At 36.0% G+C, this 16718-nt stretch overlaps 1 protein-coding gene across 1 annotated transcript; it reads right to left on the bottom strand.

Annotated features, from left to right (window-relative positions):
- Positions 1-1882: 1882 nt before the first annotated feature.
- LOC129217831 (uncharacterized) lies at positions 1883-15423 on the bottom strand. The gene is made up of 3 exons (XM_054852176.1): positions 15327-15423; positions 11863-12180; positions 1883-2541 (listed from the first exon to the last, which is right to left on the bottom strand). The coding sequence occupies exons 1-3, from the start codon at positions 15421-15423 to the stop codon at positions 1883-1885; spliced, it is 1074 nt and encodes a 357-aa protein (XP_054708151.1).
- Positions 15424-16718: the final 1295 nt, after the last annotated feature.

Consider the following 16718-nt stretch of genomic DNA (forward strand, 5'->3'; position numbering starts at 1 on the left):
CGGAAAACTCGAATTCGGGTTTGACTTCACTTCGGGTTTCTTTTGTGGCATTGCGAATTCTTTATTTTACCTCCTCATTGAATTTCAACGCCTAAGGTAAAATCTTGAATGGGATATATTTTTTAGTTTGACCAAGTGCTTAATAAAGGTTGAGTTTTTTTCTACGAAAATTTAACAATGATGTATTTCCTACCGCTATATTACCAAAGTAAGATTAAATTGTGAAACAATTTTTTTTTTTTTTTTTTGCCTTGTTCAAGTCGCTAAAAACACTGAATTAAAGCACAAATTTGGAAAAAAAAAAATCGTGTTTTATAAAATATTTGAGAGTTTTAAAGGCAAAACAGTTTAATGTGGAAACAGTTTCATTTTAAGGTGCATTTTTTTTATACAACAAACAGTCACCTGAAAACTTTATGATACAAATAAATAACAAAAAGTTCTGCCCCAGAACTAAACCAGCCAATTTTCACGTATACCAACATCGACTTTCAATCATCTTATCAATATTCTCTTGATTATCCAAGAATGTGAATTATGTCAAACATACCTTTTAACATTTTAAGCTAATTTCTAAAACGATTCTAATCGCTTTAAAAAAAAAGTAAAAGTAAAAAACTAATATATTTTATCAAAATAATAATAATATTAAGAGAAATAATAACAAGCAAAACAAAACAAATTGTTTCTTGATCTTACTTTTTCGGTAAAAATAAAGCAACTCTGGTTTCATCCCCCCCCCCCCTCGTTACAAAAAACATTAAAGGAAAAATGTAGGTATAGTTTTAACTTCTTCAAAAGATAGATAACTGAAAAAAAAACTCTTGAATCAATAATTTTTCAAAATAAATCGTTTGTACAGTGCGGGTTTTTTTTTTTTTTTTTTTTTTTTTTTTGAGCAATCACATTGCTTATTGTTCTCATTTGACGGTTTTGATGTCCTATGAGATTTTTTCCCTCCGCCTTTCTCTGCAGCACCACCGTCGACCACCCCCTCCCGATGCTGCTCCTCTACCGAAAACCGTCTCCAGGTTGCGTCCATACCCTACACACACACACGTATACATACATACACCTACACACATACACAAACACACACACATACATACCCACACACTCAATGCCTGCACACAGACACAAACACACACGACACACATACACACACACACTCGTGATTGTGAAAAACATAATTTGAATTCAAGATGTCAAAATCCAAATTAATTTCCTTTTTTTTTTGTTTGTTTAAGAACAGATAACTTCAAATTTCGTTCTGTCGAGCCCGCTTAATGGAATATCGGATAAGAATATCCAGCTTAATGTAATAAAACTCCAATGTACTACACCGTTGATGTGTGTTATTTTTATCCCGGATAATGGAATATCCCGCTTATTAGAATAAGTTTTCCTGGCAAATTCCCTATTCCATTAAGCGGGCTCGACAGTATTTCCCCGTAGCCAAAAATAACAAAAAGTTTTGCTCAAACTGGACTATCCACTCAAAAGTTACTAGGGTATGGACACTGTGTGACCGGGGGTAAAACGTGTGACCGACAGTCACACATTTTCCCAAACTCACAACCCTATTTTCGAATTTTTAATTTTTCTTTACTTATTTAAATATATTATTTATTTTTGAAATTTTTTTCTTTGTTAACAGCGAAAATTTTGAGATGACACAATTTTTTTCTTTCTTTGACTTTTCGGGAAAGTAGGCTAAAAAAGGATTTTTCAAAATGAAAAAAAAAAATCTTTCTACTCCTAAAAATAGAAAATGGTGATTTTTGTGACGTTTTTAAAGAAAGTTTCTTGAACCATTTCATTTAAAAAAAAAGTTTTAAAATAAAATATATATTTTTTTGAATCATTGCTATTACTGAAGGATTTATAAAGTTGATGTGACTTGATTTAGAATTTCGTGGCAATCCGAAGTTTTGTTATCTTTTCTCCTCGAAGCAGTCAGCTTCTTCGCAGACGACCGAGACACATGAGTTTTCTCAAGACTCGTGCTGCCATCTATCGCAACGACTCGAAAGCAATTAGGGCACTGTTCCAGGCAAGGAGGAGTCACGGTGGATACTTTACGCTCCTTGGCGAGTTTTCGAACTTCTTGACTGACACTCGAAGATTCTTGAGTGTTTATCAAGTTGTTTTCGAACTCACTCAGCATGAGGTACTTCTCCTCTTTATTACAGGAGGTGATACAGTCATCGACGTAGTCGTCCAGAAAGTTCTCCATAATGGCTTCTTCGGAAATACACGTAAGCTCCTGCTTGTGCAGCAACTCATTGGCGATGTGCTGCTTGGCGAGCATTCTCGCGTTGGCGAGCTCTTGGAGAGACACGCGCCTCGCGTAGTAAGCCGCTTTGCGTTCTTTTCGTTCACTTTCGGTCGGATCGTAGTTGGAATTTAGTGTAGCACTCTTCTGACGCTTGACGTTACGCTTGTGCACGTCTATTAGGAACAGCAAGACGCCACCGGCACAAATACAAGCCGAAGCAAAATAGAAGCCCACTCGGCCACCGCTGTTGGCATTCAAATAACCTGAAAAGAATTTTGAAAATATTTTAAAGAAATACATTGAATGGCAAATCTAAATTAAATAAAAACTGATGTTCACAAAGCGGACTGAGATAAAAATCACACCTGTAACAGGCAACAGCAGGGCCTGATTTCTGAATAGGCCGTGGCCTAGGGTCCCCACTTTTCAGGGGCCGCCAAATGGCTATTTTTTTTCAACCAACTGTTTTCGCCAATGGCTAAAATTGTAAGGTTGACTACACAGGGGCCCCAAAATAGCATGCGGCCTAGGGCCCACGATCTTAATCGGGCCCTGGGCAACAGAGCTGATGAGCTGTCTGCAAATCTATACCTCAGAGTCAGACTAACGGTAGTCCAAAAATTGCGATTTTCCCTTAATTAGTGAGTGCATTGTACGTAGAATCCTTTTCCGCATTGAGCCATGTAAGAGTGGTTCTTTAAAAAAAATCCTTTTCAAATTTTTATCAGATTTAAAAGAACGAGAGTCCAATCTTTTGCATGCGTTAGAAATAAGGTTTTCCCACTCTCCTGTAAAATTACCGTAATGTGACTTACGTCCTTCTAGTTCTGAGGTACAGAAAGTCACACTTTGACCTGGGAGGGGGGGGAATTGTGACACGGGGGAGAGAAGTGGTAAAAAGAAATGTGACATCACGCATTTTTTATGAGAAATGCTAATAGAACAGCGTGACAAGTGAAGAGGGTAAGGTGAATTGTAGATTAGACGTTAAATCCCGGTTATCACAAATTTGCCATTTCAACTGCGCTTGCGCACGGACTTAGCTTTTTGGGCCTTCTGTTGTAAGATTTCGTGTTGCTTGTTTATATTTAGGTTGAGCTAGAGTCCCAACAATATAATGAATGCGATTAGAATATTTTCACAGCGATTTCGAGATACATTATATGGAACTACGGATATGAATAACTGATAATCTTTATAAAGAAAAGAGAAAAATGACACTTCAATATTTATTGGTTTGGAAATATTTATTTAACGTAAACGCAAAACACTTTATGTACTTCAAAAATTATTGGAATATTACAGACATCCGTCTTTTGCGGATATTTTACGTTATATTTAAACAGCCTAGTATTATACTTTGTATTTAGATTGAGGGTTCGGCTTTGTATTAGAAGTGATGCTGCAATTCGAGTACGCTCTTCTGAGGTTAAAAATTTGGCAATGAAAAGGGTCTTTGTTTGATAGAAAAATCAGACTCCGAATCCATTAATAATTAAGACGCAAAACTCAGTCTTTACCGAGGCGTAAAAACTAAATCAAAGAAAGCTTTGTAATTCCTAATGTCTATCTGTTGTCATCTCATATTTATTAACAAATTTAAAATGTTTTTAATTAGTTTGAGCAAGAGTTTTGAAATCAGCAAGTCCGTGCGCAAGGGCAGTTGAAATGGCAAATTTGTGATAACCGGGATTTAGCGTCGAGTGAATTGTAGTACGTTGTGACAAAGGGGATCAAAATGTGAAAAGTGTGACAGCCCATATTTGCAGCCGAGTAAAAAGTGAGACTGACTCCCATTGTCCCATTGAAGAGGTTTTCCAAAAACAATCTTAAAAGAACATTCTAGCATTTTCCATCCAAGAAAGTTCTAGTATGGTCCGTTCACGAATATTTTACTGCATTCTAGAGGTTACAGGGCTTATCCATTCATTATAGGCATTGAAGTGCTATTTACATGTTAATGCTCGAAATGTCCCCGTGTTGGTGATATGTCCCGATAGTTGGTGATTCCTCATCAAATTTGAAGCCAAAAATGTAGCCAACTCGGCGATATCTCTTAAACATCTCATTAATCCCAAAAATGCAATGTTAATTAAATGGTGCATAGGAGGCAAAGTCAACACACAGGTAAACTTACAAGAAGTAAGGTAATTTTGAACGAAAATTAATAGAATAAACGCAAAATTTAGCAAGAATACAACAAATTAAGCACATATAGACTTAGAAAAATTATGACCATTTGCAAAATTTGTAACAATAACAATTATACCGAGATTGGACATTAGATGAGCTGCAATCTGCAGTCATAGGGTAGTTTTCATTAAAACCGGGGGTTCTCAACCTTTCAATCTCTGCGCTTTAATTTCAACACTGATGGGCGGTCCACGCCCCACTTCCTCTTTCTCACCACCACCGTATATCGTCAATACAAGTGAAAGTACAATCAGAACTAGAAACTGAAGTTGGTGAGAATGTCTTAAGCTGTTAATCAGCCCATCTCAACCGCGGTCTTCCTCTCCTTCTAGTTCCAGCTGGTCTAAAAAGTAATTTCTTTTTTATTGTACTGACAACATGCATTCGGATTATATGGGTCGTCTAGATGATTATATTTACTTAAAAAATATTAATAATGTCAGGTTGTTTATATATACCACATAGTTCAACATTAAATATTCTTCTCTAATTACCATTTTCATTTGTACCACCAAGTGAAGTATACATCACAAAATCATCCTTTTAAAAATTGCAATTGTGCTTTCCTCCTGTTTTAAAGTCCAAATTTCGGTTGCATAAGTTAAGACAGACCTGGCTAGTGTCTTGTAAATTGAAAACTTTGTTTTTCCAGTAAGGAACCTGGATTTAAAAGCTCTTCTGAACACATATACTGACCTATACGACGATATCAAGACCATAGTAATGTTATTTGACCTATGTTTACAAAGCACACTCCTGTACACTAATTTAAAAACATTTCTGACTATTGCTCCCTCTAATGTCCAATTTTGAAACTATTTCTGAAAACCAGTGTATAACCAATTCCGAACCTGTTTGTCCAACATAACCCTTGCTTCAATTTTCTGTCTCTCACTGATACGCATTCATGTTTTTTCGTTGGTTTTTTCTGAATTAACTGAAGAGTATTTGTGTAGAACGACTTCTACTTACTAACTCAAAACTCTGCAGAAGTTATTATACCCAACTGCTCTTCAATTTTTGGAATATTTTGGAATCAAGATGAAAAGGTGCTCAGGCTATGCTCAGAATTTTGAATGTCGTGAACGAAACGGAATGGCATGATTTTTAGCTGGAACTTTCCTTTGGGTACGAATGTGCACCTTCCATGAACTTGCTCCTTCCCTGTTACTCTAGCTCATATTCTACATCGTATGGGCTTGCCAGTTAATGGACAAGCAGGATAAAATTACGATTCGATTTTGCTGCGTGTTCTCGTGGATATAGTGTAAACTTTCCCCCACCAAGTGGCATATACACAACCTTTACTCAGCTAGGGACCTTGTAATAGTTTTGGGACTCTTCATAGGCCAGCGGACGCAAATGCATCCGCCATGTTTCTTTCCCCCATTCAACGCATGTGAACAAATTACGTTTCTCAGAAGTTCTGAATTGTCCTTTGAATGTTTTCTCATCTCCCTCCCTCCCCTTGCACCACTTTTGCATGAAGTATAATGAGGTAAAAGTTCATTTCTGATGGTGTAAATGCAAGTTGTAGAACAATTTACCATTTTTGCTTTCGACGGATCAAATAACCATAGAGTTATTGAAAAGAGTACATTTTTCACTGCATCTACAATTTTTTTATGCATGTATGCATTTTAGTTTAAATTAAGTTCCTTTGTTTTAAAAAAATGAATCAACAAATAAACCTTCTTTGCTCATCTGCTCTCAGTTCCAAATCTCATTTTATGAAATTAATTTTAAATTGAATTTTAATCAAAGGTAATATGTAACTGATGTTAAAGTAATACTAAAGTAATAGTACAACAGGCATTTCAATAATGGAAAAACCAAACTTTCTCACAAAATAAGTATTATACCATTTATTGCCATGATTGAATATATGTGAAACAATAGAAGGAGCAAGTGTGTGAGATTTAGTTAGGTCTTTAAAATAAAACACCCCTTCAAACCAAGCATGTAATATTAATATCTGCCTCGTTACAAACCCTGTAGAGCTGCAGCATTCTCCGAGGTGAAAACCCCCGCCTAAAATTGGCAGCGTGATTTATGCGAATTTCCAATCACGACGGGAGGTGAATGTCTTATTTAACCTCAGCAGTTATATTTGAGCATATCGTATACCTTTTTGTTGACTATTGTACACTAGGGTGTCCCGTCCATATATGAGAAAAAAATAAATTTGAGCTACACTATCACAAGAGGTGTCAAAATTTGCGAAATTTTTCACAGATCACGAAAAAGATAAAAAAAATGGAATTGCGTGTCATCTTGAGGGCTCTACCGCTCTTTGAAATTTTGCATATTTCACATTTTTGACAGACTTAAACGATATGATTTAAAAAATACAAAAAAAAAGTTTAGAAAGCATTTTATTTAAGAAACTAATGAAACAAAGCACAAGAAAACAAAATAAACAAACTACAGTTTATAAATAATGACAAAAGTTTAGAATTTAAACTTATTTTGTGTCCAAAATTTGGCATTTCTGCGCGAGATTGCAACCTGGTTCTAACGAAGCCATCTCTAGAAGTAGCGTTAGTAACACTTTGTGAAGCCTGTGTTATTAGTTTAACACATCTTTCCACAGATTGTGAGTGGCAAGGAAAGTCAACGATTTCCAAGCTATTATCTTGTCTCGACGTTAAATCCCGGTTATCACAAATTTGCCATTTCAACTGCGCTTGCGCGCAGACTTTGCCGATTTCGAAGCTCTTGCTCAAACTAATGAAAAACATTTAAATTTGTTAATATGAGATAAGAACAGATAAAAATTAGAAATTACAAAGCTGTCTTTGATTTAGTTTTTACGCCTCGGTAAAGATTGAGTTTTGCGTCTTAATTATTAATGGATTCGGAGCCTGATTTTTCTATCAAACAAAGGCCCTTTTCAGGGCCAAATTTTTAACCTCAGAAGAGCGTACTCGATCTGCAGCATCACTTCCAATACAAAGCGGAACCCTCAACCTAAATACAAATGTATAATACTAAGCTGTTTACGCCTAACGTAAAATATATGCAAAAGACGGATATTTGTAATATTCCGATCATTTTTGAAGTACATAACATGTTTTACGTTTACGTTAAATAAAAATTTCCAAACCAATAAATATTGAAGTGTAATTTTTCTCTTTTCTTTATGAAGATTATCAGTTATTCATATCCGTAGTTTCATATAATGTATCCCGAAATCGCTGTGAAAATACTCTATAATCGCATTCATTTATTTGTTGGGACTCTAGCACAACCTAAATATAAACAAGCAACACGAAATCTTAAAACAGAAAGCCCGGAAAGCTATGTCCGTGCGCAAGCGCAGTTGAAATGGCAAATTTGTGATAACCGGGATTTAACGTCGAGTATTATCTTTTGCCATAATTTGAAGGATCTCGTTAGAAATATGTCGAAGAACCGGTGGTGCTGTAACCTGACACTCTTTCCAGACAATTATTTCCGTATAATCTTTAGCAGAGAAGTTAATTTTTGGTGTTTTAAATATTCTGCATTTAGTGCTACTTTCAGCATCTCTAGCTTTTTTTATTCTTCGTAATGCTAACTCCCGAATGTGCTCCCTATCATCAAACAACATACTGACCAGCAGGTTTTCTGGGTGCGCAAAAAAAGCATTTCTTTCGATAACAGAATACACAAGAGATTTCAAGTTTTCGAGTAACAATCGAGAGTACACAATCATTTGAAAAAGATGTTTGGCTGCTTCCTTAAAAGATGACTTTTGCTTGATTAAGAACCAAACTGGAGCGTACACTTTAACCACGTAGTTAACAAGTAATCGCAAAATTTCTGTTGGATTAAGAGTACTTACATAAAGTCTGAGTATACGATTAGCAGAAGCCATCTCGAGTGCGCCATTTTTCCAGGTTGGCGATTTGCCAGCTCAGGACTACAGAAACCAGTTGATACAGCTTGACAAATCTCATAAAGATATTTTTGATCCGTGCTTAGTTCATCAACCACATTTTTCGGCAAATTAGGCAAATTATCATCCACCGCGCAAAAAAACAATGTCATTTTATTTTCACAACCAGCTAACTGTTTTCCAATAGGTCCGGAATATTCTTTAGGACCCAAAGTGCAACCATCTAAGGTCAAGAATAAATGACGAAGGGGTAATTCGTTGGCATGAAGCATACACACACACCATTGCAATGGTCTTTCCAAATACTCCTCTAAATATTGAATCACGCCACCCTTCCAACCGGTGTTTATTGCAGTTCCGTCACATCCAACGCAAATCACGTCTTCTAAATTCAAGCATTGACCTTATAATAGAGCTGTAATCGAAGTTAGAATTGCCTTTGCAGTGCCACGACTTGGCGTTGTGTGTCCCAAATAAATTGATCCGGGTTCTGCTAAAATTGAGATGTGCTCTTCAAAAATTTCTTTGCGATGGTAACGAGCTCCTATTTTCTCATTTATCAGAGTCTTGTCTTTACGTCCATCAAAGTAAATGCTTTTTATAACAATACTTCCAATATCTTTGGAAGCTTCTTTCCGAGCTTTAGCTACAGCTCTGTGGATTTTGTTTTTATCAGCAACTAGAGTTAAATCTTCTTTTGAAACCAAGCCGACATCAGCTAAAACTGCAGAAGCAACAGCAGCAGCAGATCGCGTCAACAAACCGTATCTATCACAGACCTTAGCAACTGTTGGCAAGATCAGTGTATTCCTGTTTGTCGTTGAAGTTGATGGTGTCCCTGTAGAGGCCGTATTCGTCTCTATTATGGGATACGTTTCTGGAGAAAATTCACGCATCGAATCGTCATCAAAATTTGCTGAGACAGAATCGTTATTTTCAGTAGAAGACTTTTTTGCTGCCCTTTCAAGTTTTCTCTGCTGTTGTTTCATTAATCTAGCTGTTTCTTTCTTATCGACACCTCTTATCACCATTTTCCTGTCATTTCTTTGATCCAACAAGAAACTTCTCTCATTGATGGGAACTTTTTTAGGTTTTAAACACGAACAAGACTCAAATACAGGGCACTTACAAGCCGCAACGTCGAAGAGCTTCTCAGATGACTCTAAAACGCACTTCAGTTTATTTTCAAAACTATCACTTCGTTTGCTTCTGGGGTATCGTTTCAAATTGACGTACTTTTCGAAATAGAATTTTAATAATTGAATTACTCGTTCCTTAGTTACGATTGGAATTGAAGCTTTTGTCCAAATACTGTTGATTTTTTCAGAAACAATTGTATATATATCTGAACTGGAAGGGTCCTTTCCATTATGCATACATTTCTGTTCCCTCCTGACAAATAAAATAAATTTTATGACGTCTTTTACAGTAGGTAGCTGCCGATCATCAAGTTCCTTGTAGGGTCCCAGTATAGCACAAGTAGTCTCACTACGTCTCGAACTCATTACTTAAAACTAACAGAATCGGCATATAACACTAACAATTGCAACTGTACTTTTATAGCATTAAAATTACTTTGGCTACGAAGAAAACACCCGTGAGTCAAGCCAAGAAAGTCCTCGAAACAAGTAAAAGGAATTAGCAAGTTGAAACCAAACAAAGTCGAAGTCGTCAGTAACATATTGTTGCATGCAAATCGAGACGTGGCGCCAAGCTTCGTGGACGATTCTACTGCGGAAATGGGGGTTATTCCCATATAGGCATTTACAGTAGTAATCACCATATGTTTTCTTTTTTTTTTCTGTTCGTGTTGATATTACGAATCACGATCTTTTTATTTCAGCTGTCGAGCTTTTATTTCACAGTAAATTTATAACTTTATTCACAGTACTTCTTTTTCAGTTGCCATAAAAATGACAATTTTTCAAAACTTTGACGATCGATAGAGCCCTGAAGATATAGTTTTATTCTATTTTTTAAATTATTTTTGTAATTTACGATCGATTTCGCAAATTTTGAGAGGTCTTGCATTAAGAAAAACGGAAAAAAAAAATTTTCGGGACACCCTATTGTACACGTTTAGTTTGAATAATTAGAATAGTATTTTTCAGCGGCTGAATTATTATGCTACAGTATTATTATCGAATTGTTTCCTTTTTGAACTCTGAAAGAGTATGTCGTTTTGGCACATTGGTAGAATTTTTTAAACTATTTATTTAAGCATTGCTTTAGGTTATCTTATTAGACTGAAAAGGCAATATACTCTTCGAATACTGAATGATTATTCTTTATTCTATTCTATACCCGCTCTACAAATCTTTTTATACTTTTTTTTGGCTGTTCCACGTTCACTTTGAGCTTAAAAGCGATGTGTTTCAATCGACCGCACTGTTAAAAATTCAGGAAGATTTTCTGGTAGTTGTTACTGTAAAATAGCATCGCCAACGCATCGCTGATTTTTACGGTAATTTATACCGGAGAAATAAGCGATCCCAGCGCCAATTGGTTGCTGTGGCCTACCGAGGAAACCGTCAAATTTTACAGTAACATTTGATTTTTACGGTAATAGTTACTGGCAACATGGATGCCAGTAACAATTACCGTAAATTTTCCGGAAAATTTTTAACAGTGCGCCGTGCTTAGATACACTATGGGGAAAAAAAGGGGGTAGGCAGCACCAAAATATGGAACCAATTTGCTGGCTACAAAAGTTAATGCATACTTTCCCTACATTTTGGTTGTAACGTATACAAGTTTTTTTATGCATGTTGCATAAAAATATACTAAAAGTATGCACCGTATTTTGCAGTCAGCAAATTGGTGCCATTATTCTCCGCAAAATACTAAAAAACGGTATGAAAGTGTACTTGATCGTTTTTTTTGGAATTTTTATTTCTTCTCTGATTACAACACATAGTTTACATAGCTACACTTCTTTAAAACGACATTACCTGATGTAACAAATACCACCGAATCCCATTGATAACACACTCATATAGCTTTATGTTTAATGCATCCAGCATTTCATGCACCCTACTAAAAATGCAACTAAAAAAATGTGGCATGTTGCGCCAACCGGTGCTGCTATCTGCTGACCAAAATGGATAGTGTTTAGTTTTACTATAGTTTGGTGCTTACTTAAGCCTGCTGCACCAAAATATAGTAAAGTCATGCACCACTCTTTACAGCCAGCAAACTGGCAAGTAGGCACCAGTAATATTTATTAACCAGATACTGAACGTCTGTGTATTAGAAGTTTGAGCATCGAGGATCGGTAGCTACCAGTGTTTTTGTACCTGTTTCTCATGTTTTTGTTCTATTTTCTTCAGAGCTAGTAAGTGGTCGTGCCTTCTATACATGAAGACGCATCATACCTTGATCTAATACAGCGTTTTCATTTTATTGGTGCAAAGTTTTGTTTGCTTACGTGACTATATTTTGGTGCAACATAAAACAAACTTTATTGATGTACGCCACTAAAAAGAGAATCCATCCTTCTATAGCAACTTACCTGTCAGCGGCAGCCCAATGATCATGGGTATAGCCTGACTACATTGCACGAAACTCCAAGCTCTTGCAAAATTCCTCGCCCTGACTTTTTCAAAAGTGAAAGTCTTCAGGGAGTATTGATATCCACCATAGAAGAAACCATATATGCAGACGAAGAGGACGTATCCGCTATAGTCTCTTAAAGAAATGAAGGCCAATAAGGAAGCACCCATGAGCAGTGTAGAAGCCTGCAGCAGGTACTGCTTGGCTATGAGGCACTGCATGCTGTTCTTGACGACGATGAAGCCTAAGGCGGCAGTGCCTAGGCAAGAGCCTAGACCTAGATAGGTTTGTATAAGGAGTAATGAATAGCCGTCCAGTCCTTCTTGTTTTCCTTGGTACATCTGAAAAATTAGATCTTGTAGTAATGTTGAAGGAAATGTGATTTAAATCATTATTTAGGAATAAGTAAGTATCTAAATAAATATTCAAAATAAAAACTTAAATAACGATTTTTATTAAAAAATAAATAAATATGGGTGCATGAGAGAAACTCTGACTTTTCACCCCCTCCCCCCCCCCATTTATTTAGCTTTCCAATGTTTGTCCATAACAGTTTGAAGTAAGCATTACTGGTGTTAGCTTCATATTTTCAGTTTATTCGTTTGTTTTCAAGAACTCACCAACATTTGTGAAACTGATTAGACCAGGGGGATCTTGAAGGGAGGTCACGGAAGGTCACTGTGGCATCCCAAAAATGTCCATATTGGGACATGTATTTTTGACGTTTCGGCAAATTTTTCCATAGCCTTGCAAAATTGCCATTAAAATAAATGATTTTATGCTCATATTTTATCATTTAGTAAAATTCAATTCATTGGCCTCATGTTGCAAATTGAAAATCCCCCCCCCCCCAAAAAAAAAAAGTTCGGTGCACCCCTGGATTGGACATTCGATGTGACGTCGAAAAGATCTTATATCGGACACGGATAGGATCGTGCCTTTATGTAGTAGCGGTGTGTATCAAGATAGACCTAGGGATTCCAGGGAAATTTTATGACAGTGTGTTTTAGGTTAATTTACAAGTTGAAATATCTTCATATTTAGTGATCTTGAATATACTATTCTTAAAGAGGTTCTCCAAGTAACAGTGGGATCAAATCTGCCTCCAGTATCTGTTTGCCACTTCATTGTGTTTAAACTACGTCACCTAAAAATTTCTGAAAAGTTTAACTCTTTTCATTTACTTCAATCTAGTGGATCATACGTGCAAAAATCAACTTTTCGTGATGCTGTTTTATGTGTAGCACTGAATACCAATGGAGTCAGAAATGATCCCAGAATGCTTTTTGCATTAATTACATAACTGCTTAAGTAATACTTCCCCATTTATAGCTACTTAAAGCTTTGAACATCGCGGGATACTTCTCATACCAAGAACTATTTCTCATTACTTTCGAAAATGAAAAACAATTTGTTTAAAAAGTGATACAGTGGTAGGTAGAACAAGAGTCATAGTCTGCGCGCGATGATTTTTTTAAGTATATTTCAAGCTAAGAATAACTTTGTGTTTCTTCTGAATCTGCATTTATATTTTTGTGGTTAATGTTTGTACATTATATGCATAAACATGAAAAAGTTACAAAATACATTTTTTTTAATCAAAAATATTTGTGGGTTTATATTTGACTCAAGTGGTATTCAGTCTCAGAAGGAAAAAAATACTGTACAAGTTACATGAGAATATTAAACATATTGAGCAGATATAAGACATAAAACAAGATTTTTGACGCATCGCACAGTGGGGCAAAAACGCTATAAAGGGCTTAAAATTTTTTTTAAACCTCTCTCGTTTGTTTGTTCACACAGGCACGTAATGGGGTTGTTTCCTTCAGTCAAAAGTAGTACTTTTTGTCACTGAAATTGATAGAATAAGCGAAAAAAAAAAAAAACATGGACCCAGAAAATACTTTCATTTTTCCAACAGTTATTTTTTAATTAATTTTTTTAAATGTCCGATTTTTCAAACAAGGTGTGGTCTTGATGACGTCACAAATGATGCATTTTGGCGCATCTTTCTACCGCGTTTCCACTTTATGATAATCAAGGAGCGAATTAAAATTGCGCTCAACGCTTGCTATCAACCCTATCGTTGCCAATACACGTGAGTAAAGATTCGAATTAAATATTTTGGACCGTGAACGGCAACACTGAATCGCATTTCATCATTTGTGATGTCATCGGACAGAAGCATAAACAATGAAAGCTCGCCGATTTAAGCAATTTTTTAAAAATATTAAACTTAAACAAATGATTTAAAAAATGGTCAGATCCTATGTTTTTCAGCTTGCTCTTTCAGAAAAAAAATATACTTTTAAAATTTTGGAAACGACCCCATTAGCGAGTTTTTTCGATTTGTTTGGGCTCAGGGTCAAAAGTTCGCAGGTTTACGCAGCTAATTCCTTTTCACCGTCTTCATACAGACAATTGATGACTAATTAATATTTGTTTCAGAGAGTACATAAGAGTACTTTTTTTTTGTAGAGTGTTTTGAAAAAAATAACTTTGAATTCCCTAGTTTTCAGTGCTGATCCAAACCGATTTTTGTTAGAATGTTGGATTATTCACTTTTTTCGTCCTATTACTATTGTTGGACACGGGAGAAATTACATAACCCGCCTTTAATGAGGAAAACAAATTATAGACTGCTTAAAAGCATTTTTTTTCTTAATTCCCGCTTTCTAGGGGCTTGCTAAAGACTCCTTATAGTTTTGCAGTAAACAAAGGGCTCTGAAATTCCAGTTCTGATTGCCTAAGAGGTAGGCCTCTGAAAATTTATTAATCCTCAATTGGTTGATTTTAGGGGGGGGGGGATTAAGCTGTTTTCGGTGTTTTCACTCCACTGTATATCGTTCGCCTCCCTTTCCCCGCATTCTTTTGGATATGTAGATTGATACATAGTAAGTACTTTTTTTTTTCTGATCACCGTTTTTAAACATGAGTATTTAGGGTGAAACCGGCTGGCTTTCAAAGCATATGCAATTATATTTATAAATCCAGCAATATAGATTATAAAACTCAGTTGCGGTTTGTGCTAAAGCTATCTAAGACTGAATTGAAAAAAAGTTACAACAGCAAATAAGATTTTGGAATGAATAGAAATTGTTGTTTGAAAGGATCAGAAACGTAACTTTTTGAAAACATTTTACAACAACTGTTTCGAGAGAATGTTATTTCTCAATATAACTTTCCCGCCAACATCCGGTCTCTTGTGAAACTAAGCGCAAGAAAAGAACGAAAAAAAAAAAGAAAAAAAAACGTCAGGAGTGCAGAAGCGTATCTAATACTCCAGAAACAAATTCAAAAAACCAAGGTGTTAGATCTAAATTCTATATGTAGCGTGAAGTTTTGTGAGCTACTAAATACTTCTCGCGGCATCCAACAGACGACGAAAACAAGGTGTCTAAAAATACGATCCTCGCTCACATAATTCGTTCTGCCAACCCCCGGAAGCAGCCGCAGAAACGCTTAAAATTTCAGCACTTTTGCTCAAACGAACAGCTCTCTCACACGCAGGTGGCATTCGAAACTAGTTCTTGGCTTAAAATTGTAGCTAAAACGCCCTTTCAGAAGTTGCTACAAACTTCGAGTGTTGTTTTTCTTGGAAAGCAGATTCTTCTGACAGTGATGTGTGAGCTGCAGTTGTAAACTTAATGGATCTTTTGACTGCAGATTTTAATGTCACGACTTCTCGAGAAAAATATTCTGTCGGGAAATTAGGCACTTTTTGCAGATGGAAGCATAGCTTTGTGACAAGCTCTGAATATCTTTACATGCTTCTCATTGCGTTTGACTCTTGACCTTGTACTCGCTTCAAAAAAATCATTAAATAGTTTTTGAAGGGCATTATTATAGATGATATACAATACGACTCTTAAGGTAATTGTATGTATTTTGACAACAAAATAAGGAATAACTTTTTAGATAAAAGTGCAAACACTTATTTCGTGGAACAAATAATCCTTCCGTACTGACCAGGGGGCGAACTGGGCCGCCAGACTTCGCTTGTGCAATTTTGCTTTTTCTTTCTTTCTTTCTTTCTTTTCTTTCTTTCTTTTTTCTTTCTTTTCTTTCTTTCTTTTCCTTCTCTCTTTTTCCTTCTGTTTTTTTTTTTTTTTTTTTTTTTTTTTGCGCCTTCTTGAACTTGTGCGCCTTCTACTTTCTTCCACTCCTCCGAACCTGTACGTCTTCTTCTTTTTTTAATTTGCATCCTCAAACCTGTGCGCCGTAGGGTTTTTATACGCCATCGAACTTGTGCGCTTTTTTTTTGCGAACTCGAACATTTTTGTTTTTCATTTTGTTTTAAATTATTTCAGGTGCGCCTTTGTTTTTCTTTTCTTTTTTACTTTTGCGCGCTCGTACATGTGTGTCTTTTTTTTTTGCCCTCAAACCTGCGCGCCTGCGTTATTTTTTAGCCCTAAAACCTGTACACATTCAGTTTTTTTTTTTTTTTTTTGTGACCTCGAACCTGTGCACCCTTTAGGTGCTAAGGTTGGCGCCCTCTTGGAGGAATCAGTCCACCCCTGGTTCTAATCGTCTTTTGGGGGAAGCCTGGAGTTAAGAAATATAAATATACTTTCGTGTACATATTTTGCAGCGTTTTCCTTACATTACGAGTTGAGTTAGTACTCTTGCCCTCAATCCGTCCTTTCTCTCAAACACATTACTCATTAGGGTGTATCGAAAAAACCTTTTTTTTTTCGAAATTCAATTTGTCAAGTTGATAAAAAGTTGTCTCTACTGACCCACATCTTACATAAAAAATTTTATCGGAATCGAAAAACATTTAGGTGTCCCGCACGAGGCTTAAAGTTTATA

Source organism: Uloborus diversus, chromosome 2, assembly GCF_026930045.1.
Source record: "Uloborus diversus isolate 005 chromosome 2, Udiv.v.3.1, whole genome shotgun sequence".
Classification (NCBI taxonomy): Eukaryota; Metazoa; Arthropoda; class Arachnida; order Araneae; family Uloboridae; genus Uloborus; species Uloborus diversus.

Excerpts from the sequence above, each read along its gene's own strand:
- LOC129217831 (XM_054852176.1), bottom strand. The coding sequence starts at position 15,423 with ATGCCACCTGCGTGTGAGAGAGCTGTTCGTTTGAGCAAAAGTGCTGAA. Across the intron at positions 12,181-15,326 it reads GGGTTGGCAGAACGAATTAT|GTCTAGGCTCTTGCCTAGGC; the intron begins GTGAGCGAGGAT and ends AAACCTATCTAG. Across the intron at positions 2,542-11,862 it reads CATTGGGCTGCCGCTGACAG|GTTATTTGAATGCCAACAGC; the intron begins GTAAGTTGCTAT and ends AATTCTTTTCAG.